Source organism: Equus caballus, chromosome 22 (assembly GCF_041296265.1).
Source record: "Equus caballus isolate H_3958 breed thoroughbred chromosome 22, TB-T2T, whole genome shotgun sequence".
Lineage (NCBI taxonomy): Eukaryota > Metazoa > Chordata > Mammalia > Perissodactyla > Equidae > Equus > Equus caballus.
Window position 1 is genome coordinate 20,560,348 of NC_091705.1, and position 25,309 is coordinate 20,585,656.

General features: G+C 44.6%; 2 protein-coding genes across 3 annotated transcripts; both read right to left on the reverse strand.

Annotated features, from left to right (window-relative positions):
• Positions 1 to 20,141: 20,141 nt before the first annotated feature.
• On the reverse strand, positions 20,142 to 22,583 carry MRPS26 (mitochondrial ribosomal protein S26). Of its 2 annotated transcripts, none has more exons than XR_289244.4 (4): positions 21,833 to 22,583; positions 21,610 to 21,756; positions 21,207 to 21,528; positions 20,142 to 20,661 (listed from the first exon to the last, which is right to left on the reverse strand). XR_289244.4 is itself a non-coding variant. In XM_005604514.4 (4 exons), the coding sequence occupies exons 1-4, from the start codon at positions 22,054 to 22,056 to the stop codon at positions 20,527 to 20,529; spliced, it is 630 nt and encodes a 209-aa protein (XP_005604571.2). In that variant the 5' UTR covers positions 22,057 to 22,581; the 3' UTR covers positions 20,142 to 20,526. The 2 variants fall into 2 exon arrangements, 1 of the variants encoding a protein (XP_005604571.2); XM_005604514.4 differs by having other exon boundaries at positions 21,405 to 21,528; positions 21,833 to 22,581.
• Positions 22,584 to 23,093: 510 nt separating this feature from the next.
• On the reverse strand, positions 23,094 to 24,027 carry LOC102149638 (progonadoliberin-2). The gene is made up of 2 exons (XM_014735068.3): positions 23,579 to 24,027; positions 23,094 to 23,456 (listed from the first exon to the last, which is right to left on the reverse strand). Exons 1-2 carry the CDS (start codon positions 23,886 to 23,888, stop codon positions 23,230 to 23,232), a joined length of 537 nt encoding a protein of 178 aa, XP_014590554.1. The 5' UTR covers positions 23,889 to 24,027; the 3' UTR covers positions 23,094 to 23,229.
• Positions 24,028 to 25,309: the final 1,282 nt, after the last annotated feature.

Genomic DNA, 25,309 nt, shown 5'->3' on the forward strand with positions numbered 1-25,309 from the left:
GTTGTGAGAATATACTACAATGTGTTTATCCATTATTCTGTTGATGGTTATTGGGGTTTTTAGTTATTATGTTTTTAGTTATTATGAATAAAGCTTCTATGAATATTTTTCTACTTGTCTTTTGGTGGACATAAGCATCATTTCTCTTGGGTATATACCTATGAGTGGAATTCCTAGACTCAAGAATTTTTGTAGGTTTAGCTTTTCCCACCAGCGCAGTGTGAGAATTCTCTTTCATTTTTGATAGACTGTCCCAACACGCCCCAGAACACTGCATTTCCAGAAATGTCATTGACATGGCAAGCCTCTGTGTTTTCATGGGCTTTATCTCCTACCCTCCAACACACTTATATTTTATAAAGGCATGGTGTTACTCCCTGCTTCCTAGGTCTTACTTATCTCCCGACCACCACAAGCTTCAGCTCTGATCAGTAGACCACGGTGGAACCCTGGGTCCCTGGGGATTAGTTTACCCAGTAATTACAGGAAAGTCTGGGTGTCTTTCTTTCCCCATTCCAGCTACACAGGTCACAGGTGTCTTTGGCAAATGTTAGAAGGAAGATATATAGTAAAATATAAATGTTATTGCAGGGTTCTTCCTTCATCTGGTCTCTCATTCATCCAAGTGGCTCTGGGTCTGTGAACGAAAACAGAGGTCTGATAATGGGGTAAGGGACTAGGGTGCTTTATTGTGGTGGCTCAGGTTAGGCCCTGATTCAATACAAATAGAGTATTTTTGGTCACATAGAACAAGAGGGACCCTAATGGGTTTCTTGATTATTTCAGTCCTGGGACACCCGTGACCAATTAGTACCTCCCAAACACCCCTGTGGGTTAAACCATTCTTCTTAGCACAGCATATATATTCAACAAAGGGCTCATAGTCAAAAATCTAAAATGAACTCCTACAAATCAATTAATAAAGACAAATGCGGGGCTGGCCTGGTGGTGCAGTGGTTAAGTGCGCACGTTCTGCTTCGGCGGCCTGGGGTTCACCAGTTTAGATCCCGGGTGCAGACATGGCACCACTTGGCACACCATGCTGTGGTATGTGTCCCACGTATAAAGTAGAGGAAGATGGGCATGGATGTTAGCTTAGGGCCAGTCTTCCTCAGCAAAAAGAGGAGGATTGGCAGCAGTTAGCTCAGGGCTAATCTTCCTCAATAAAATAAAATAAAGTAGAGGAAGATGGGCACGGATGTTAGCTCAGGGCCAGTCTTCCTCAGTAAAAAGAGGAGGATTGGTAGCAGATGTTAGCTCAGGGCTAATCGTCCTCAAAAAAAAAAAAAAAAAAAAAAGACAAATGAGTCAGGAGAAGATCACAAAAGAAGCTGTGCAATTGTCCAATAAAAATGAAGAGGTATTTACCCCGTTAGTTATTGGGGAAATTCATATTAAAACCACAACAAGATACACACTCACTATAATAGCTAAAATTAAAAAGGCTGGTATTACCAACTGAATACAGAACAACGGGAACCTTCATACCCTGCCGGAGGGAGTGCAAATTGGTACAATTACTTGGGAAACCTGTTTGACAATATGACTAAAGCTGAACATACACATATATCATATGACCTAGCAATTTCACTCCAGAAATACATACAGATAAACATCAAAAGACATATCCAAGGATGTTTGTCATAGTGGCACCATTTGTAATAGCCCCAAACTAGAAACAACCCAGATGTCCACCAATAGTAAAATGGAATAAATAAATTTATACAATAGAATACCATAAATCAATGAAAACTAACAATCTACTGCTACACATGAAAACATCTCAGTCATTATGTCAAGTGAAAGAATGCATGTGAATAGAAATGTTTGATTTCATTTATATGAGGTTCAAAAGAGGCATATTCAATCTATTGTGTTAAAGGTGAGAGGAGAGTGGCTACTGTTGGGAGGTATTGACTGGGAAGGGCCTGAGAGGTGCTTCTATTTCTTGATCTTGTGTTGATTTCACAGTATACTTATTCTGTGAAAATTAGCTACCTATTTAAGATTTGTGCACTTTTATGTATATGTTATACTTCCATTAAAAGGTTTAAAGTAAAAAAAGAAGAAAGTGGTATCTTGTTCTGCAGAAGATGAAACAAACATACTTCACTCTCTTGAGTGAATGTGTCTCCAAGCTGCACAGGAAGATCTCACTCTAAACAGTAGACTATAGACTTTAGAATTCAGCTACCAGGTAGACCACAGTGCAAATCCCAGACTAGCCACTGGGTGGCACACATGAGGGATGGATCCAAATAGCACTACAAATGCTTCGAAAATTGAACTAACATTAGAACCACAGCTCACAGACAAGGTCAGAATTTGTGGCCTGAACCTAACTTGGTCAATTATTGGCTAAAACAAAAAAAATACATAAAAATTCTCCTTAGGACTTAAATAAGACCTGGAGCCTCATAATAGAATATTCAAAATGTTCAAGATACAGTCCAAAATTATTTGGTCCATGAAGAATCAGGAAAATCTCAACTGGCAAGGGAAAAGACAATCAACAGATACTAACAATGAAACAACAAAATGTTGTAATTATCAGACAAAGACATTAAAAGAGCTATTATAGGGGCTGGCCCTGTGGCCGAGTGGTTAAGTTCGCGCGCTCCGCTGCAAGCGGCCCAGTGTTTCGTTGGTTCGAATCCTGGGCGTGGACATGGCACTGCTCGTCAGACCACGCTGAGGCAGCGTCCCACATGCCACAACTAGAAGGACCCACAACGAAGAATATACAACTATGTACTGGGGGGCTTTGGGGAGAAAAAGGAAAAAATAAAATCTTTAAAAAAAAAAAAAAAGAGCTATTATAACTACAATCTAGAATGTAAAGGTGAACACTCTTGAAATGAATGGAGAGGTGGAGTCTTAGCAAAGAAACAGAGGACATAAAGAAGAAACAAACGGAAAATTTAGAGCCAAAAAATGCAACAACAACAAAACTCTATGGGCTTAGTAGCAGAATGGAGATAGCAGAGGAATAAATAAATAAGTTTGAAGATAGATCAATAGAAATTATTGTGGAAACTAATAAACAGAAACCTCATTAAGTTGGGATGCCAAAATGGGGAGCTTTCACGCCCTACACTGATAGCAGAGCTGACCAGAAAGAAGAAAGACTTCGTCTTCTTGACAGGCAAGAAGCTCAGCCAATGAGAGACTGTCACAGCTCAGCCAGTGAAAAGCCACTACACATAGAACTCTCAAGTCCTCCAACGGACAATTTGTTTACAATCACCCTCCCCCATCTAAAAGAGTTTCTCTTCTCTTTGCCATCAGGGAACTTGCATGTGGCTTGCCATGGTTGCAGACCCCTAATTGCAATTCTTTGCTGATCCCAAATAATCCATTTTTCCCTGGAGAAATAAGTGACTATCTAAGGTCAACATTATCTGGTCCAAACAACAGAGAGAAACCAGGTTGAAAACAAATGTTTATAGAGCCTCAAGGACCTGTGGTATAATACCAAAGTGTCTAGCATTTGTTTCATCAGAGTCCGGGAGGAAAGGAGAAGAAGCATGGAGCAGAAAAAAATATTTGAAGAAATAATGCCTAGAAATTTCCTAAATTTGGTGAAGAACATAAACTCACAGATTCAAGAAGTTCAGTAAACCTTAAACATGATAAAGTCAAAGAAATTCATGTCCAGACCAGTCCTAATAACAGTACTGAATACTAAAGGCAAACAAAAAGTTTTGAAAGCTGCCAGAGAAAAACAACCCATTACTTAATTGGGGAAAAACAATTTGTATGACTGTAGATTTCTCATCAGAAACCATGGAGGCCAGAAGGAGCTGTAACAACTTTTAAATTACTGAAACAAAAGAACTGTTAACCCCAAATTCAATTCCAGTTAAAATATCATTCAGGAATGAAAATAAAAGAAAGATATTCTCAGTGAAGGAAAACCAAGAGAATACATCATATACTCTAAAATAATTGCCAAAGGATATTTTGCAAGTCAAGAAATTGATACCAGAGGGAAACTTGGAACATCAGGGATGAAGGAAAAGTCATAGTATAACACGTCTAATGGGGTTTCAAAGTATGTAAATGTAATAATAAGACAATTGCAACATAAAGAAAGAGGGTAAAGGAATCTTTATTGGGCTAAGGTTTCCACTTGAAGTGGTAAAATGTTGATTCTGAGAGGACTATGAAAAATTAAGTATGCATATTGTAATCCCTAGAGTGAAGAGTAAAGGAAACTATACAAAGATATAGTCAAATCACAATAGATTAATTAAAATGGAATATGAAAAAAAAGTCCAACCACCTATGAAGCTAATATGAAGGTCAAAAGACAGAATTGTTTATTTCCATGATAAGAGGGTAACAGATACACACACACACACACACACACACACACACACACAAAGAGGTTAGATATGATATCAAAAACATAAAATGTGGGAGGAGGTGAGTAAAAGAGTAGAACTTTTAGCAAGAGGTCAAACTAAAGAGACCGTCGATTTAATATAGACAGCTATACATGTAGATTATTATATGTGAACCTCATGGTAATCATAAACCAGAAACCTATAATAAATACACAAAAAATTAAGAGAGAGGAACTCAAACATAGTACTAAAGAAAGCCATCAAACCACAAGGGAAAAGAGAAAGAGAAGAAAGGAACAGAGAAGAACTACTGAAACACTCAGGAAAAAAGTAACAAAATGGCAATATAGTACATTCTTATCAATAGCTACTTTAAATGCTAATGGACTAAATGCTCCAATCAAAAGGCATAAGGTGGCCGATTGGACAGAAAAACATGACCCACATATATATATATGCTGCATACAAGAGACACAATTCAGACCTAAAGACACTCACAAACTGAAAGTGAAGGGCTGGAAAAAGGAACTCCATGCAAATGTCAATGAAAAGAAAGCTGGGGTAGCAATACTTACATCAGACAAAATAGACTTTAAAACAAAAACTGTAACAAGAGACAAAGTAGGGTACTACATAACGACAAAGGGAGCAATCCAACCAGAGGATATAACACTTGTAAATATCTATGCACCCAACATAGGAGCACCTAAATGTATACAACAATTATTAGCGGATATAAAAGGAGAAGCAGATAGCAACACAATAATAGTAGGGGACTTTAACACTCCACTTCACCAATGGCTAGATCATCCAAACCAAAGATCAATATTGAAACATTGGCCTTAAATGACACAATAGACCAGTTGGGCTTAGTAGATGTATACAGAACATTCCATCCAAAAACCACAGAATACTACTCTTTTCAAAAGCACATAGAATGTTCTCCAGGATAGATCACATATTAGGCCACAAAACAAGTCTCAATAAATTTAAGAAGATTGAAATAATACCAAGCATCTTTTCTGACCATAATACTATGAAACTAGAAATCAACTACAGAAAGAAATTTGGAAAAGCCACAAATATGTGGGGATTAAACAAAATGCTACTGAACAACAATTGAGTCAATGAAGACATCAAAGGAGAAATAAAAAAATACCTGGAGATAAATGAAAACAAAAATACAACATGCCAAAATTTATGGGGTGCAGGAAAAGTGGTTCTACAAGGGAAGTTTATAGAAATACAGGCCTATTTCAACAAACAAGAAAAATCTCAAACAAACAATCTAACAGCGCACCTAAAGGAACTGGAAAAAAAAGAACAAACAAAGCCCAAAATCAGTAGAAGGAAGGAGATAATAAAATCAGAGCAGAAATAAATGAAATAGAAACAAAAAACAACAGAAAAGGGGCCAGCCCCATGGCCAAGTGGTTAATTTCACGTGCTCCACTTTGACAGCCCAGGGTTGTGCCAGTTCACATCCTGGGTGCAAACATGGCACTGCTCATCAGACCATGCTGAGGTGGCATCCCACATAGCACAACCAGAAAGGCCTACAACTACAATATACAACTATGTACTGGTGGGGACTTTGGGGAGAGAAAAAAAAAGAATATTGGCAACAGTTATTAGCTCAGGTGTCAATCTTTAAAAAAAAAGAAAAAAATCAATGAAACTAAGAGCTAGTTCTTTGAAAAGATAAACAAAATTTACAAACCTTTAGTTAGACTCACCAGAAAAAAAAGAGAATGCTCAAACAAATAAAATCAGAAAAGAAAGAGGAGAAATTACAAGGGACACCTCAAAAATACAAAATATTAGGGTGACATCAGCATCATGGTGGAGTGAGTTCTCCTTGTAATCTCTCCCCTCCACCATACAACAAAAAAGACATTCACACTCCAACAGAGGAGATCCACACAACAAAAAAGACGTCTGAGAGACCCATGAAGCCACATGTAGGAGGGTGGAGAGGTTGGAACCACCTCGGAGGAGGTGGAACCAGGTAAGAGAAAACTTCACTCCCTCCCCAAAAGACTGCGCTTGGCCTCCGAGAGGGAAGGAAGAGGGAAGGGGAGGCTCATTCACAGGAACATCAAAGATCCCCAAGGGCCCTTGCAGCCTAGGGGAAAGTCTCTACTGAGATGAAAGCTAACACGGGGGTGACCTCATCAAGCTAACACCTCAGGAGAGCAGAGAGTAGTGTGAGTAAGCCCATGAGAGTTCACAGGTGAAAGTCCCCCCCTCGCTTCCACCTGCCTAGTGCTGGCTCCAGTGCCTGGGATCCCATTGGAATGCAGAGGGCTCAGAATACATGGCTCTTGATCCCTACCCATTGGCAATAGGTGGTAATTATGACCACATAATATGTGAATGTGAAAGAACAAAGCTGCATCCTCTAGCAGTATCAAAAATTATATTAAATCTCCAGATCAGAGAGAAAATGACAAGTATCCAGAAATCAGTCCCGAAGACACAGGATTATGTAATCTAGATTTTTTTCCCTGTTTCTCCCCAAAGCCCTCCGGTACATTGTTGTGTATTTTAGTTGTGGGTCCTTCTAGTTGTGGCATGTGGGATGCTGCCTCAGCATGGCTTGATGAGCGGTGCCATGTCTGTGCCCAGGATCCGAACTGGTGAAACCCTGGGCCGCCAAAGCAGAGCGTGTGTGAACTTAACCACTCAGCCACGGGGCTGGCCCTGGATTATGCAATCTAAATGACAGAGAATTCAAAATAGCTATCATCAAAAAACTCAACGAGTTAAAAGAGAATGTAGAGAAACAATTCAACAAGTTCAGGGGCTATTTCACAAAAGAGATTGAAAGTATACAGAGGAATCCATCAGAAATATTGGAGATGAAATACACAATTGATGAGATAAAACAAAATATGGATTCCCTGACCATTCGAGTGGACATCATAGAGGACCGAATCAGCATAAGTGAGGATAGACATATTGAAATACTCCAGATATAAGAGGAGAGAGAACTAAGACTAAAAAGAAATGAAGAAAGTCTCTGAGAAATATCTGACTCAATTAGGAAATGCAACATAAGAATTATAGGTATTGCAGAGGGAGAAGAGAAAGAGAATGGAGCAGAAAGCTTGTTCAAAGAAATAATAGCAGAGAATTCCCCTAACCTAGGGAAGGAGATGGAAATCCATGTGGAAGAAGCTAACAGATCTCCTAAATATGTCAATGTAAAAAGACCTACAGCAAGGCATATAGTAGTGAAACTGGCAAAAGTGAATGACAAAGAAAAAATACTAAGGGTAGCAAGGCAGAAGAAAATAACCTACAAAGGAACCTCTATCAGGCTAGGAGAGACTGAAATGCCATATTCAAATCTTTGAAGGACAAAATCTTTTGCTAAGAATACTCTATCCAGCAAAAATATCCTTCAGATATGATGGAGAAATAAAAACTTTCCCAGATAAACAAAAGCTAAGGGAGTTCGTAGCCACTAGACCCCTACCCCCTGCCCCCGGGCACACACACACACACACACACACACACACACACACACACACAAGAAATCCTGAAGAAGTCCCTCAAATCTGAAAAAAAAAAAAAAAGGAGAAAGGAATTATAAAGCATGGAGTAAGGAGATAAATAGGTAGACAAAATCAGAAATTATAGCTATATATCAGAACAGGTTAGCATATACTCAAGCATAACATTAAAGATAAAGGGAAGGAAAACACCAAAAACAAAGATAATCTTGTCATTTTAACCACAAACTCACAACACAAGATGGAATAAGATGTGAGAAAACACCTAGGAGGGGAAGAGGGAAGGGACTGAATTGGCTTAGTCTAAGGAATAAGAGGCCATCAGAAAATGAGCTATCTTATCTGCGAGAGTTTGAATATAGACCTCATGGTAACCACTAACCAAAAAGCCGAACAGAGACACAAATAATAAAGAAGGAGAAAACAAAGAAACACAACATAAAAAACGACATAACTCAATTGGTAGACTGAAACACATGGGACAAAAAACAAAGGAAATGCAGGAGAACCAGAAAATGAGTGATAAAATAGCAGTATTAAGCCCTCATACATCAATAATCACCCTAAATGTAAATAGATTGAATTCTCCAATAAAAAGACACAGAGTGGTGAGATGGACTAAAGGATAAGACCCAACAATATGCTGCCTCATCTCAGTCCCCTGACAAACACAGGCTCAGAGTGAAGGGATGGAAGATGATACTCCAAGCCAACGGCAAACAAAAGAAAGCAGGTGTTGCAATACTTATATCAGACAAAGTAGACTTCAAGATAAGACAGGTAAAGAGAGACAAAGAAGGCAGTATATAATGATCAAAGCGACACTCCACCAAGAAGACATACACTTGTAAATATCTATGCACCCAACATAGGTTCATCAAAGTTTATAAAGCAACTATTAACAAACCTACAAGGAGATATTAATAGCAACACAATAATAGTAGGGGACCTCAACGCTCCACTCACATCAATGGATAGATCATCCAGACAGAAAATCAACAAGGAAACAGTGGAATTAAATGAAAAGCTAGACCAGTTGGACTTAATAGATATATATAGAACAATCCATCCAAAAACAGCAGAATACACATTCTTCTCAAGTACACATGGAAAATTCTTAAGAATAGACCATATGTCGGGAAACAAGGCAAGACTCAATAAATTTAAGAACATTGAAATAATAACAAATATCTTTTCTGATCACAATGCAATGAAGCTAGAAATTAATTACAAGAAAAATGCTGGGAAAGAGACAAAGATGTGGAGACTAAACAACATGCTATTAAATAACCAATGGGTCATTGAAGAAATTAAAGGAGAAATCAAAAAATATCTGGAGACAAATGAAAATGAAAACATACCATATCAACCCATATGGGATGCAGCAAAAGCAGTACTAAGAGGAAAATTCATAGCAATCCAGGCTCACCTTAACAAACAAGAAAAATCCTGGGGCCAGCCCGGTGGCACAGCGGTTAAGCTCACACGTTCCACTTCTTGACGGCCCAAGGTTCTCCAGTTTGGATCCCCGGTGCGGACACAGCACCACTTGGCAAAAGTCATGCTGTAGTAGGCATCCCACATATAAACTAGAGGAAGATGGGCATGGATGTTAGCTCAGGGCAAGTCTTCCTCAGCAAAAATGAGGAGGATTGGCAGTAGTTAGCTCAGGGCTAATCTTCCTCAAAAAAAAAAAAAAAAATAGGCAGAGGATATAAACAGATATTTTTCCAAAGGAGATATACGGATGGCCAGTAAACACATGAAAAGATGTTCAACATCACTAATCATCAGGGAAATGCAAATCAAAACTATAATGAGATATTACCTCATGCCCATCAGAATGGATATAATTAGCAAGACAGGAGATAATAAGTGTTGGAAAGGATGTGGAGAAAAGGGAACTTTCATCCACTGCTGGTGGGAGTGCAAACTGGTGCAGCCACTATGGAAAACAGTATGGATATTCCTCAAAAAATTAAGAATAGAATTACCATACGATCCAGCTATTCCACTGCTGGGTATTTATCCAAAGAACATGAAAACGTGAATGAGTAAAGATACATGCACCCCTATGTTCATTGCATTATTCACAATAGCCAAGAGTTGGAAGCAACCTAGGTGCCCATCAAGGGACAAATGGATAAAGAAGATGTGGTATATATACAAAATAGAATACTACTCAGGCATAAAAAAGGATAAAATCTGGCCATTTGTGACAACAGGATGGACCTTGAGGGTATTAAGCTAAGTAAAATGAGTCAGAGGGAGAAAGTCAAATACTATATGATCTCATTCATAAGTAGACAATAAGAACAACAAACAAACACATAGAGACAGAGATTGGCTTCGTGGTTACCAGGTGGGAAGGGGGGAGGGTGGAGGGTGAAAGGGGTGATTAGACACATGTGTGTGGTGGTGAATTATAATTAGTCTTTGGGTGGTGAACATGATGTAATCTACACAGAAATCAAAATATAATGATGTACACCCAAAGTTCATATAATGTTATAAACCAATGTTACCACAATCAAAAAATAAATATGGTATATCCATACAATGGGCCAGTACTCGGTTGTAAAAGGAATGAAGTTCTGATACATATTACAACCTGATGAACCTTAAAAAAATTATATTAAGTGAAAGAAAACAGTCACAAAAGAACCACAGATTATATGATTCCATATATATGAAATGTTCAGAATAGGAAAATATAGAGACAGAAAGTAGATTAGTGGTTGTCTAGGGATGGGAAGGGGTTGAGAAGGTGGGAAATGGGAATTGACTGCTAATGATTATGAGATTTCTTTTGGGAGGAAGAAAATTTCCTAAAATTTATTGTTTGATAGTTGTACAACTCTGTGGCTACACTAATGACCATTGAATTATACACTTCAAATGGGTGAATTGTATGATAGGTGAATTATGTCTCAATAAAGCTATTTTTAGGAAAAAAATGTCTAAAGAACTCAAAGGCAGAAGCAGGGAAACAGAGGACAAAAACCTGAGAGAACAAACAGAAGAAAAAAGGTAGCCCAGAATCCAAAATATCAAAAAATACATTATATATAAATGGTCTAAGGACACCAATTAAAAGACAAGATTTTCAGAACAGATTGGAAAAAAAAAATAACCCAATTATATGCTGTCTATAAGAAACTCACTTGAAACATAATGAATGATTCAGGTAGATTAAAAGTAAATGGATAGACTTCTAGTTTCAGCTCTGACATGTAGAGAGCTTAGAAGTCATCACTCCCATCCTCACAACAAGAAAATAGTTGAGTAAACCGAAAACTAATGGCTTTTCTTAGATCCATCAGAGAACTGAGGTTACAGGGCAAACTGCCACCCCGAAAATTGGAGATCTGTGAATATAGATAATCAGAGCCCAAACCAGCTTACTAGGCAGCAGATGCCATTGGAGTTAGCAACTTGTAGGAACGTTTAAATGATGATTGACTAATTGCTAGAGATTGAGTATGGACCAGCTTGAGAGTTAAAAAATCCTAGGGACCCAGTCTTGGGGTGCACCCTCACAGTTTAGTGGGTTTTGCCTCCAGGAATACCACAAGATTGTCATAGTGAAGATAGGAGAAAAATCGAGTAACCATTTTGAAATACACCCAGAGGACTGTCTGTAACAAAGACCTGCCCTCAAGGGAAACTACTTTATCAAAGCCTTATTTGACTTGGGGAAGGGCAATTAGACAATTCCAGCCCCCTTTAGTGGCCTGTCTCACATAAGGGTACAAAAAGAGAAAGGCTAAAATAGGCTTCTGAAGGTCACAGCCCAGGGATATAGGCCCATTTTTTTTTAAAAAAACAAACAACCAAAAAGCCTGAGATTTGATCATAAGATTATAGAATGCTTCCCCTCGCCACACTTTACCATTACACCAATAGGGCTCCAATACAATGACAGTGGATTACAACTGAGAGAGCTGCAAGACATAGACTCTATTTAAGAAGGAATCCTTAAAGAAAACCAAAGATAACAGGGCAGAAAAACAAAACAAAACAAAGAAACTATAGGAAATAGAAGCCTCAGGAACCTACAGCTACAGCAAACATTTAAACACAGCCCAGCTTCTAATCAAATTAACCTAAAAACCTCATACTAAAAGCCTGATTACCTCAGTTTCTATTACCAGATCTGTCACATCCAGCTTTCAAAAGTAAATGGATAGAAAAGGATTTACCATGAAAACACAAATCAAAAGAAAGCTGGAGTGGCTAAATTAACATCAGACACAGTAGATTTCTCAGCAAAGAAGAGAACCAGTGATAAAGAAATACATAATGGGAGGCTGGCCTTGTGGCTGAGTGGTTAAAGTCTTGGTGCTCCGCTTCAGCCACCGGGTTCGCAGGTTTGGATGCGGGACATGGAGCTACTCCACTCATCAGCCATGCTGTGGAGTCAACCCATATACAAAGTAGAGGAAGACTGGCAACAGATGTTAGCTCAGGGCAAATCTTCCTCACAAAAAAAAAAAAAAAAAAAGAAAGAAATACATAATGATGAAGTTGTCAATTTATCGAGAAGGCATAACAATTCTAAATGTGTGTGTGCCAAGCAATGAAGTTTCAAAATACATGAAGCAAAAACTGACAGAACAAAAAGGAGAAATAGACAAATCCACAATTATAATCAGAGACTTTAATACTCACTCTCAGTAACTTATTGAAGTCGTAGACAGAAAATCAACAAGCACATAGAACTGAACACCAACCACCACCAGCTAGATCTAACTGACATTTATACAATATTTAACTCAAAAACAAAACACATTCTTTTCAAAAGAACATGGAACATACTCACCAATAAACTATATTATGGGTCATAAAATAATATCTAATTGATAAAACAGTTATCACAATTCTAATAAAAATTCCAGAAGGAATTTTTGTAGATACAGACACCCTGAATCTCAAATTGAAATGGAAAGGCAAAGGAACTATAACAGCCAAAACAATTTTGTGAAAGTGTCACCCAAGGAAGTCTCTAAAACATTTTCTATGTCTAATGCTTTGTTTTAAGTTGTGCTTGCTTACAGGAACCAAGGCAGAACAAAGCCAGGTAGCCAAACGGCAGAACCAGTCCAAACCAGAAAAGTCCACGATGGCGATGCGGTGCCATGCGCGAAAGGAAACCTGTGCAAAAGGCGCCATCTGCAAGAAAGGAAGATCTGTGCATGCCCCAAATGCCCCCGCCCCGAGTGAGACCCCTCCCCCTTCACATCCCATAAGAACCCGGCTTATTGCCTCTCTGGGGAGAAGGCGTTTTAGAGCATGAGCGCTGCCTCCTCCATTCATTGATCAATGAATAACGTTTCTGCTCTGCTATTCCGAACTTGTTCTCGTTCTATTGGCGCGGGAGGTTCCAGGCAAAAGGACACACTTGAGGGTCACCAGTCCCTTGGGGCTCAGTAACAAAAGAAGAATAAAGATGGGGGAATCATACTACTCGATTTTAAGAATTACCATAGGGGCTGGCCAGTGGCCGAGTGGTTAAGTTTGCCTGCTCCGCTTTGGCGGCCCAGGGTTTCTCCAGTTTGGATTCTGGGCACGGACATGGCACCACTTATCAGGCTATGCTGAGGCGGCGTCCCACATAGCACAACTAGAAGGACCTGCAACTAGAATATACAACTATGTACTGGGGGGCTTTGGGGAGAAGAAGAAGAAAAAAAGAAGATTGGCAACAGATGTTAGCTCAGGTGCCAATCTTAAAAAAAAAGTTACCATAAAGTTACAAAAATCAAGACACACAGATCATAGATCAGAGGGACAGAATAGAGAGTCTAAAAATAGACCCACACAAACACAACCAACTGATTTCTAAAGTATCAAATTTTGAAATATTTAAAGACTCATAAAAGTTGCAAAAATAGCACAAAGATTTACCCTATACCTTTTACCCAGCTTCCCCCAAGATCTCCTATTGGTAGCATTTTACACAACCACAGCACATTGTCAAAACCAAGAAACTGACAAGGTCAAGTGATTTTGGACAAAGGTTCAAAGGTAATTCAAAGGAGAAAAGCTAGTCTTTCCAACAAATGTTTTGAGAACTACTAGACATCATATGTGAAATAATGAACCTTGACTCGAACTTTACACCTTATACAAAAATTAACTGACACGGATTATAGATCTAAATGTAAAATATAAGACTATCAAACTTCTAGAAGAAATAGTAGGAAAAAATCTTCATTACCTGTGATTAGGTAATGAGTTCTTAGATGTGACACCAAAAGCATGATCCATAAAAGAAAAAAACTGATAATCTAGGCTTCATCAACATTTAAAAATTCAAATAGAAATCACAATGAGATATCACCTCACATCCATCAGGATGTCTACTATCAAAACCAACCATCCAACCAAACAAAACCAGAAAATGACAAGTGTCGGCAAGGATGTAGAGAAACTGGAACGCTTGTGCACCATTGGTGGGAATGTAAAATGGTGCAGCTGCCACAGAAAACAGTATGGTGATTCCTCAAAAAATTAAAAATAAAATTCTCATATGATGTAACAATTCTACTTCTAGGTATATATCCAACAGAATTGAAAGCATGGTCCTAAAGAGATATTTGTATAGTCATGTTCATATCAACATTGTTCACAAAGGCCAAAAGATGGAAGCAACCTAAGTGGCCATGGATGGATGAATGGATAAACAAAATGTGGTATATACAACAATGGAATATTATTCAGTCTTAAAAAGGAAGGAAATTTTGACACATGTTACAACATGGACAAATCTTGAAGACATCATGCTAAGGGAATAAGCCAGTCACAAAAGACAAATATTGCATGATTCCACTTACATGAGATATCTAGAGTAGTCAAATTCATAGAGAATGGTAGTTGCCAGGGGCTAGGGGGAGGAGGAAATGGGGAGTTGTTTGATTTCTGGGGTAGATAATGGCATTATGGTTATTTTAGAAAATGACCTTGTTCTGAAAAGATCTATGTTTAAGTGTTTAGAGATAAAGTATAGTGTCATGATGTCTGCAACTTACTTTCAAATGAGAGACAGAGACTGAAACTGCAAATGCACAGAGAGCAACAGATTTGAGACGGGTTTTAGAGGAGAGCCTGGGAGAACATCTACCTAGGTTCCTAAAGACCTTCCTTCCTTCCTTCTTTCTTTCTTTCTTTTTTTTTTTTTTTTGAGGAAGATTAGCCTTGAGCTAACATCCACTGCCAATCCTCCTCTTTTTGCTGAGGAAGATTGGCCCAGAGCTAACGTCTGTGCCCATCTTCTTCGACTTTATATGTGGGATGCATCCCACAGCATGTTAAGTGGGTACATAGGTCTGTGTCAGGAATCCAAACTCACGATCCCTGGGCCACTGAAGTGGAACACACAAACTTAACTGCCACACCACCAGGCGGCCCCCTTTCTTTCATTTAAAAAAAAAAGAATGTAGTGAAATTTACCAATCTTATCTTTCAGTTTTACATTTTTGAGGGCCTTGTCACTGTCTTGATGAGCCTGCCCTCTGCTGGAGATAAGGGGAACCACAGGGCAGATCTTGGCCTCCTCCAGAGACTGTACTTGGCATGTAATTCTTCTTAGTCAATGGTATGAATTTGAGGCCATTCTCTAGCTTCACTAGAAAAATAACAACAACAGCATTTAACACACACTGAGCACTTACTGCTTCCCAGGCACTGACCTTAGCTTTACACGAATGTCTCATTTACTTGCCACAACAATCTTAGAGGTAGATACCAGTATTATCCCTATTTTGCTTTTGAGGAAACTGAGGCACAGAGAGGCTACGAAATATTCCCAAAGACACTCAAGGTAGTAAAGGGGTAGCTGGGGTTCAAACCCAGGCAGATTGCACCAGGCTTGTAACCACTAAGCTACCTAGCCTCTCACAGTGCTTTCTCTCATTTTAATTTATTCCTATGGATTTATGGGCTGAAGCAGTGAGCGGAGCAGTCATGCAAACACTCCCATCTCTCTGGGAGATTTTTTTTACAAGGTCTTATTTTATTTCTATTATAAACTCACAAAAGGGCTCAGGAAACCACGAGGTGTGACTTAAGCAGCTCAAGTCATCCCCAAATCAGTTTTCCCCTTAACAACAGTTAGTATACTTGCAAAGATCACCCCAAAACAAACACAAATTTCACCAGGTCAGGAAGTAACTGAAATACTGGAAATTTGTTATTTAAACTTTTTTCCTAAGTGCTGAATGTCACAGGCAGCAATAAAATATTCAGAGGCAAAAAACCACGTGTCTCACACAAGGAAGTGACAATCCTAATAAATAATGATAAAAGGGAGGTAGAACAGCTGCTTATAAACTGTTTTCAAAAATATATATTTTAATGATGACTTTTGCCAAACGTTAATTTGAAGATATTTTACATGAAACCCTTCTTGACGAATACAGTTTGTCAATTATTAAAAGTTAGAAGTGAACTATATTTGTTTTCAGACAAAATTACATTTAAAAGTATCAGAATGTTTTCAGATTAAAAAACAAGCTAGTGATAGGCTATGTTTGCAGCTATTGATAATTTTTGCAGAATTTAAGAAAGTATAAATCCCTAATTGTCAAAATACATTCCTGTGTCAAGTTTCATCCTCTTATTTCAAAAAAGTCCACACAAAACAATTCTGCCGATCCCACTCTAAATACTATAAATTGTGAGACATAGTGCTTCTAAAGAATTAGTTTATACCAGTCATTCATCCACAGCTCTCAGCTCCACAGAAGGCTCGAGGCTGCACACTGCATTTCCCAGACTTCCCTGCCAGCTGGCTTCCAGTATGACAATAACCTAGGAGTCACCGACAAAAGATCTGTTTCTGAGGCCAGAGGGAAGGCGACTCCACGTTTCCCCTCAGCTTCTGGGGCACCTCCGGCAGCTGCAGCGGCAGAAGCGGGATGAGCGTGGCTCCTGGGTTCCTGCAGGAGTGCTGCAGTCCCAACAGGAGCAGCTGCGGGTCAGCCAGCACCAGCATCCGGGGGCTCAGGCTCTGGGAGTGACGGGCGAAGGGGCAGCAGCCGTGGCTGACGTTTATATCTGTTCTGGATTTCCCAGACACACAATTCCACTCCCAGACCCTCTCTCCCCCCGGCAGCCAGCATTAAAATGAAAAAATGAAGGAGCATGAACTAGAACACAACTTCCCAGAAACTTCCAACCACTTACCTGCGTTCTTACCCTCAGCGAGGCGAAATGCCCCAACATTTGGGGAAGATTATTGGGTATCTGTGAGCCATTAGTGGAGTGACCAGTGGAGCACTGCTGCGGCTGGAGCTTATGCAGCTCTGACTTTTTAACGTTACTTTACTGGGCCCTTTTGTGGCAGCACAGTGTTCTTCCTTACGGGTTCTTGATCTCAGCCCTTGTAAACTGAACTATGAATTAGACCCAGAGTATTCTGTTTCTTGACATGGATGTTCACATTTATGGTTTATGCACTTACCTGCACTGAGGAAATACTCATTGAAGCACCCAACAAGAGAAATGCCTGCCTGTCTCAGGATTTGGGGCTGCAAATATGCTTCAGACTTCCTATTTGGGAAGGAAAAAAGAGTTCCAAGCTTGACTCTTCCTGTCAGAATTCACAACTGTCCTTATTTCAGCAGTCAACTGGGCTTGTTTCCTAGGAATCCATTTTACCTCTGCACGTGTGCCAGGGAAATAACCACAGGGTAAGTTCTGGGGGAGCTTTCCCAAAGATTTCAGGGAATATTGGACACCTGTGACTGTATTCCACACAGAAAACTTGGAATATATGGGGAAAATATGGGTGATTTCAGGCTTACTCACGTCTAGTGTGGTCTCGACAGAACAGATTAAGGAGGCACCCAGCACCCATCCATGCCTAAATATGCTGTCTCCTCCTCTCCTGTCCACTTGGAGCACCACAAGCATTTGCTCCCCCCTGGCAGCAGACCATCACCACCCAGCGCAAGAAGGGAACAGCTGTAAGTTGTGTACAACCCAATCCTCAAGACCTTGATCACCTACCCCCCAGAAATCACGGTGGTCCACTTCATTGATGTCATGCTGCTTATCCTGGAGAATTGGAAGGGACAGGAATCCTGAGTGTTTTGGTAAAACACTTATGTTTGATAGGGGAGAGAAATCCTGGGAAAAATTTTGCTCACTCAGCAAAGTTCCTGGGGGGTCAGCAAACCTCTCCCCACAAGTAAAACACAAACTATGCTTGTCCTCCAATGTAGCCTCTCTACCCCATTGTGCACAAAGCGCTGTAGGCCTCTTGAAACCTTGGTGAAAGCACTTACACTGGGGTATCATGCTCCAAATGCATTTACCGGGTAGCCCTCAAATCTACTACCCACAAGTGGAGTCTTGAGCAAGAGAAGATTCTCTAGGAGGTCCAGGCTCACATGGTCTGCAGCAGACCCAAACCATATTTGGAACTTAAAAGGTAACAATCAGAAGAGACCCTCGTGGGGGCCAACCCTGTGGCCGAGTGGTTAAGTTTGCACACTCTGCTTCAGTGGCCCAGGGCTTGCCGGTTTGGATCCTGGGCGCGGACCTAGCACTGCTCATCAGGCCACGCTGTGGCCATGTCCCACATAGAACTAGAATGTCTTACAACTAGGGAATACAACTATGTACTGGGGCTTTGGGGAGAAAAGAAAAAAAAAAGAGGAAGATTGGCAGCAGATGTTAGCCTAGGGCCAATCTTCCTAAAAAAAAAAAAGTTATCAGGAAGAGACCCTGGTGACTCTGAGCAAGACCATGCCCATCAGGGTTCTACTGGAGATAGGCATTCTTCTGTGGGATACCACACAACTCTGCAACCCAGACTAGATACTATCTAACAGCTTACCTGTGCACATAGCAGTACTCTATGACCCATTAGACGCAGGTACAGAGGGGACTGGGTGTGAGTTAACCCTAAAGGTACCAGTAAGCTGCCTATTTGTGCCTATACCAGTGAGATGCTGTGGGTAGAGAATACAAATGCTGAAACTTGGTTTACGGGTGGCTCTTCATGACATACTGGCATGAGCAGTGAAACCTAATGAGTTACAGTCCCATGCAGGACAGTAAAGGTTGGCAGTGAAGAAAAGCGGCCCAAAGACAGAGCTTTAAGAAGGTATGACACTGTCTCCTTTACCTGAAGACAGATGGCTTGTCTGGATGCTGGTGCAGAGGGGCGGGGACTGGACTTCCAAACCCGGGCCCAGCATCCCATGTCAAAGCTTACCAAAGGCTTCCACTGCAGGGGAAGGTCCACGCCTCACAATAAAGCCCAAGGCTGTGGGCACAGTTGCGAATCCATGGCCCACAAGGTGTGCCCATTGGCTCTCACCCCAGAAGTTATGCTGAGCACCTGAAATCAAGGACTCCACTGTGCAGTGCCCAGCCTCAGTGCCAGGGAAGCGAAGAGCTTCTGTTACCAGCCTGAGGAGGGAAGCCATTGCCCTCAGGGGTGCAGTGCCCTGATCAGGGCTGGGTGCAAGGCACTATTATAACCACTGGCCCTCTGCTTGCACCTCTATTACTTGCTTCCTCACCTGAATGTGAGCCATTGTTCATATTCCCTAAAAGGTTTTCCTTTCTTGGGGGTTCCCAGATCCTTTCTAAAACATGGGAGTTGGGGAAAGAAGCTGAGATTCTGGTTTTTTTCCTCTGGTGGTATCGGGGCAAGTTCAGGTGAAGGTGGCAAAGGGCCAGCAGCTCTGGCTCAGAGAAACATGTCTCTTCAATCTCATCCCAGATGTTGCTTGAGGGCCTGCATCTGAATAGGGGCCATGGATCTATATGCTCGTTTATTTAACCTTGCAATCCCAAGTACTTCTGGTACCCATAGGGTTTGGTCCAAGTGCTTGACAAACCACACTGACCTTGTAAAACCTTGGTCAACTAGGCCTCCCCTCCCAGCACAATTCTGGTGTGTGGTCTGAGGAAGCTGGTAATGCCAAGGCAAACGTGGGTCACTGAGGCCACGGGTGGAGAGGACCACCAGAAGAAATGGGGTCTCCTCCTTGCCTGTTGTGGCTTGGGCACACCAGACCCTGGCCAGCAAAGCCCAGGGTGAAACTGAAGCAGGTGTTTGGCCAATGGTCAGCTTATGTCTCAGGTATCAGACATGAGACCTGCTCCTGGCTGGAGCCAAAGCCCTAGTTCAGGGGTCAGCAAACGTCTATAAAAAGCCATATAACAAATAGTTTAGACTTTGCAAGTCATATGGTCTCTCTCGCAACTATTCATCTCTACCACTGTAGTGTGAAAGTAGTCAATGAATGGGTGTGACTGTGTTCCAATAAACTTTATTTACAAAAACAAGCAGCAGGCCAGATTTGGCCCAAGAACTGTAATTTGCCAACCCCTGCCCTCGAGGATACTCAAGAGATGACCTGGCTGCCCACAGGGACTATGGCCCAATCTGCTCCTCTGTGAGATGGACACCCCTCAGGTCTGGTGCTCTGTGAGAACTGCACATGAGTGCAGAGCAGAGCACTGTGCGTGGGAGTTTCTGAGCAAGTGGTAGGTGCAGAGGCCAGAACGCGAGGGCTGTGTGGCAACAGGTTGAGCCTCCTTCTGCATGGGAAACACCAACTGCTTTATTCCAGATCAGGCCCAACCCTCCTACCCCTTACATGCATGGTCCTTGGATGGGCACTGTCTTTACTGGGCCCTTAGGAGCCCTTGTGCTTCGGCCTGACCACCAGCCCTTCTCTGGTGATGGCCCAGTTGTAGCTCTTCGGAGAGTCCAATGCTTCTTGCACCCGCGCCTCCAGGTTTTCCCGGGTGATGAAGGTTTTTGCCTCCTCCTATTGGGAGAGAGAAGGCCAGCTGAATGGGAGCTCCCAGCACATGCCTGCTGGGCTTCAGCCCACTCAGGAAGCCACAACTCTCTCCTGGGAAGGATGCTTGGAGCCTAGGTGCTCTTTGAGTGCCTCACTGACCTTCCAGTGGAAGAAGGTCAGGCAGCCGTGCCACATTCCTCTTTCTTAGATAATCGTCCGCTGGACACCTCAGCCCAGAACCCCAAGCACACCAGCTGCAGGGATCTCGGTCCCGCTGGGCGGAGTCAGTCCCTCAGTGTGGCCTGGGTCTCTCAGACTCTCTCAAACTCCTCCTCCTCTCTCTATTACTGTTATTCAAGCCTCATCCATTCTCGCTGGATCACTCCTAACATGTCTCGCTGCTTTTTGAGTCTCAACCCTGCCATCCTAGCCCAGAATATTTAACCCTTCGGTGACTTTATCACCCATAAGGCAAAATACAAACTCCCTGCGGACGGCAGGAGTCCCTCCCACAGAAATGGGCTTACCGCCCGCGAGCCACTGGAACACTTTCAAGTGTCAACTCTCACCTCGGGTCTTTGCGCCCGACAGGCACTCTCCTTGCACTCCGTCTCCTGGATCGTCACCTGCTAACCCTCTCTCAAGGCTCAGGCTGCGCTGCCTCTCTCAGCACGTAGCCAGCGCCCCACTTGGCTGCGCCCAGGACGCCCACCGCCGCACAGGAGTCGTCCCCGGCTGCAGCCCCGCCCCCTGCACACGCGGCCCACCTGCAGCTGCAGCACTTCCTGCTCCTTGAGCTGCGCCCAGGCCTGCGCCTCCCGGGCCTGGCGGGCCTTCTCCTCCGCCCGCCGCTGCTCCTGCTCCCGCGCCTCCTGCCGCAGCCTCGCTATCCTGGGAGGGGCGAGAGGCTGAGCCTGAGCGCGGGTGGGTCTCCCGGCCCGCCCGGCGGCGCCGCCCCGGCCCGCCGCTCACCGCAGCTCCTGCAGCCGCTGGTTCTCCGCCCGGTTCCAGGCCATCAGCTCGCGGTGCTCAGCGGCTTCCTCCAGCGCCTTGCGCTCTGCCAGGACCCCGGCCCGGGCCTCGTGCTGCTTCCTCCGCACCTCGGACACGAACTCCAGCCTGGACCGAGACGTGCCCAAAGTCAGCACCCTCTTCGCCCGCCCGCCCCGACACACCTCTCCTCCGTCACACACACCTGAGGGCGCGCACGGTTTGGCGGTACTGCCGGTAACGCTCCGTCAGCACGAAGAATTCCGCAGGATCCACTGCGGGCGGGGTCGCCACGCGTCCGACCTTGGACTTGGCCGGCGGGTCGTGGCGGGTCTTGCGGCCGCGCGCGGGTAGCAGCAGCAGGGCCGGGGGCTGGCACGGGGCCCGGCACCGGGGCCGCGCGCCCAAAACGCTCAGCGCGCGCAGCATGACCAAGGCCGTCCGAGTCCGCGTGCCGCAGAGTATCACGGGGGCCGGAAGCGGCCGCAGGGCAGCACGGAACGTGTAGTCCGCAGGCTACTCACTCCCATCCCCACCCTCTGGAGCTAGCGGCGCGGGTTGCGAGCCTGCGGGTCTGCAGCCGCGCCCCGCCAGAGGGCCTGGGCTGCGCCCTCCCTGCGGAGCCCGGCCTCGCCCCGTGTCCCTTCTGCCTGCGAGCCGAGCGTCCCTCTAGCCGCACACAGGGAACGGTCTTGGTAGGGGTGGGAGAGGGAGAGGACGAAGGACAGAACCCGAGGCAACAGCTTCGGACACCTCACATCTTTATTGGAGGGCGGCGGGGGGCGGCGGTCGGAGTCCGGTCTGCGGGAGGATGGTGCGGTCATTCCAGCGGAAGATCTGGTCACCTGGCCGCCAACCTGCGGCCTTGCCCGCCCCTCGCCTCCCCTCCCCTCCCCACCAGCCTTAGCCTCGCCGACCAGGGTGCGCCCTTGCCTGCTCCTACGTCGTGCGGATATGTGTCGTCGCGTCCGTCGTCCGACCCAAGCCCCTCGCCCCGCCCCGCGCGCTCCGGCTCCTAGGGAACCCAGCGTCGGGTCTCTCTAGCTCCCTGGGCATGCGGCGTTGCGCACAACAAACTTGATATGCGAAAATCTGAGCTAACACCGACTTAAATTAGGCGATAAGGTGTTGCCTTACAGAAAAATTTACCCCTTTCTCCTTTAGTTACTGTACCCCCCTGGTGCACTTTAAAGTACAATCTGTAAAATAGTAATAAACCATCTCCCCACACTCATCTTCTGCTATGGCCTTGCGGAGCTCTGCAACCAGTCATTCCTACTGCACATGTCACTGAGCACGGTTCTCAGGACCCTGCTGCTGCCTATCAGTGTGAGTGGGCGCCCCCTGGCCAGAGGCCTGCCCACCTTGAGACTTACTGGTTTCTCTTGACTGTTAAGAAGCCTGGGGAATCCCACCGCCACCACTGTCTTATTTATGGAGGTTTTTAGTACAATTATCTTCTTCTACTCCACTAGTGATTTTACTTTAACATAAACGTATTACACATTGTCTAGAATTCTGGGAAATAAGATGGCAGATGGCACCATACTGTGGGCAGCAAGAGCACCAAGCTCAGTGGTATCTCACCATGCCTCCCTCCCCTCATAACCCCCAGTTCTTAGTCTTGATGGCTACTGGTGGCCAATGCTGGGGGCCTGTCACCCTACTTACCAGCAGTCTCTGTACCAGGTGCTGCTTCCCGTGGAGGGGCCACGGAGCCATGGTCCTGCTCTCCCAGGGCACACTGTCCTCATGGGGAACCAGGGCATCGCTTGGGTGGCTATGGGCAATCTGGCCTGGGCTGCTTGCTGCAGTGCCCAGGATCCTTCCTCAGCAGAGAGCTGAGGCTGCAGCCTGCCCTCCCTACCCCCACCCAAGGCTCAAGGTAGGTGAAGGAGCCCCAGCCAGCACTTTCTTCTTCTCATTCAGGCTGAGGAAACCCATCATCCACCTGGGGGCCTAAGGGCATGCTGGGTGTTCTGGGGTGAACTAGAGGCTCGCTTTCCTCCAGGGTACCAGCCATGTGACCAGTGCTGAGCCTCCAAAGTTCCAGGGTGGGTGGTCAGCAGCAGCAGCAGCAGCAGTAGTAGGCCTAGCCCGAAGCTAGCCATGGCAGCACTGCTCCCATGTATAGTGGACAGCACTGAAGGAGTCTGACACTCCCATGCATACGCCCTGCCTCTTCCTTGAGGGTCCCCTTGGACAACTGGCACTTCAGGGGCAGCTTTAGTGTCTCCCAATGCCCTTCTCTCTTCTGCCATTGCTCCTCATCCCAGGAGTACAGGGGTCTGGACCCTGAGGGCTCCTAGCAACTAGCCTTCTCCCAGAGCCGCCGGGACACAGAGACTCCCAGCCTCGCCAGCTGAGGGTCCTCCCCAGTTGGTCAGGCCTACCCCTTCTTCCTTCAGGGATTCCAGAAGTGGGAGAAGGTTGGAGAGGGGTACAGAGACTTTGGACAGGGAGTTCTCCATGAGACAGGCAGCAATGTGGGGGCACTTGGGGCACCCGGTGCTGGGGGACCAGAGTGGCAACTTCCCTGCCCTTTTCCTCTGTGGCTTGCCATCTCTTCCATGGCACTTAGAAATGTGGAATGGATGTGTGGTGGTGACAGGGACAAGTGCTTCTAACCCCTTGTTCCTCCCATGCTAGGGGCCACAGGCACAGGAACAGAGTGTTGTTGGGGGACGGAGTAGAAGGGGGTTTTCTGGGCATGAGTCAGGGACAGAGGGACTTGGGAGGGGAAGAGGAGCAGTGTTTCATGCACCCAGGATGGAACTCCATCCAGAAGTCCCAGCCCTTGAGAGGGCAGCCTCCTCACTCACCAAGGGAGAGCTGTGGACAGCGTGGCTCCTTGAGGTGGCTCCTCTAGGCAGCAGTGGGACCACAGCCAGCCAGCCCTAGACTTATTGATCAGGTGGCTCCACCCCCTGCTCCAGGCCAAGACTCAAGTGACGTCTCAAAGAGGGAAGGGAGCAGCTCGCCACCTACCCCTTTCCCTTCCTGGTGTATGTTCAGTGCTGGCCCTAGGATCACCAGACAGATGCTCCCTCCCTGCATCTTCCCAGGGATCTGAAGTCATAGGGCTCCTGCTGCAGCCTGGCCCGTGCCCTGGAGAATCATCTTACTGCTTCCCAGGCTGCACATCCTCACGCTCCTGCCCTTAGGTCTAGAAAGCCCTCACAGCCCACCGTGACCTGAAAAGGAAATTGTAGCTGGGAGAGGGGGAAAGCCTGGTGACTCCCTGGGTCCCAACCAGCTCAGAACTCTCCTCAGAGGAAAAATGGCAGCCTAAGAATTAAGAGGTCTGGGGGAGGCTATGACCACCTTCCCTGAGGGCTTCTGTTTGCCCACCTGTAAAATGGGTTGGTGGCACAGACCTCATCCACACACCTGGGCACCAGGGCTGGGTCACTTGAGTTGGAGGCAGGTTCAGGTGGGACACACCTACCCAGAGGTGGCCGCTCTCTCTTCCAAGCAGGCCCATGAGAGGGGGCTCAGCTAAGGGGGCAGTGCAGCTTCTGTGGGGTTATCAGCAGGGGGTAGGAATAATTTTGCCTCCCAAGGTTCCAAACCCTCCACATCCTGTGCTCAGCACAGTACCACGCATGGATTCAGGCACAGCTGCCCTGGGATGCTAGAAACAGGCTCCCGCCCCTCAGTCTGCATCAGCTCAGCTTTCCAC

What these genes read in the sequence shown, in the direction of transcription:
- MRPS26 (XM_005604514.4), bottom strand. Translation starts at nt 22,056, where the DNA reads ATGCTGCGCGCGCTGAGCGTTTTGGGCGCGCGGCCCCGGTGCCGGGCC. An exon ending in CAAACCGTGCGCGCCCTCAG is followed by an intron (nt 21,757 to 21,832) that starts GTGTGTGTGACG and finishes GTCTCGGTCCAG; the next exon opens with GCTGGAGTTCGTGTCCGAGG. An exon ending in CAGCGGCTGCAGGAGCTGCG is followed by an intron (nt 21,529 to 21,609) that starts GTGAGCGGCGGG and finishes CGCCCCTCCCAG; the next exon opens with GATAGCGAGGCTGCGGCAGG.
- LOC102149638 (XM_014735068.3), bottom strand. Translation starts at nt 23,888, where the DNA reads ATGGCAGAAGAGAGAAGGGCATTGGGAGACACTAAAGCTGCCCCTGAA. An exon ending in GCATGCCCTTAGGCCCCCAG is followed by an intron (nt 23,457 to 23,578) that starts GTGGATGATGGG and finishes CTCTCTGCTGAG; the next exon opens with GAAGGATCCTGGGCACTGCA.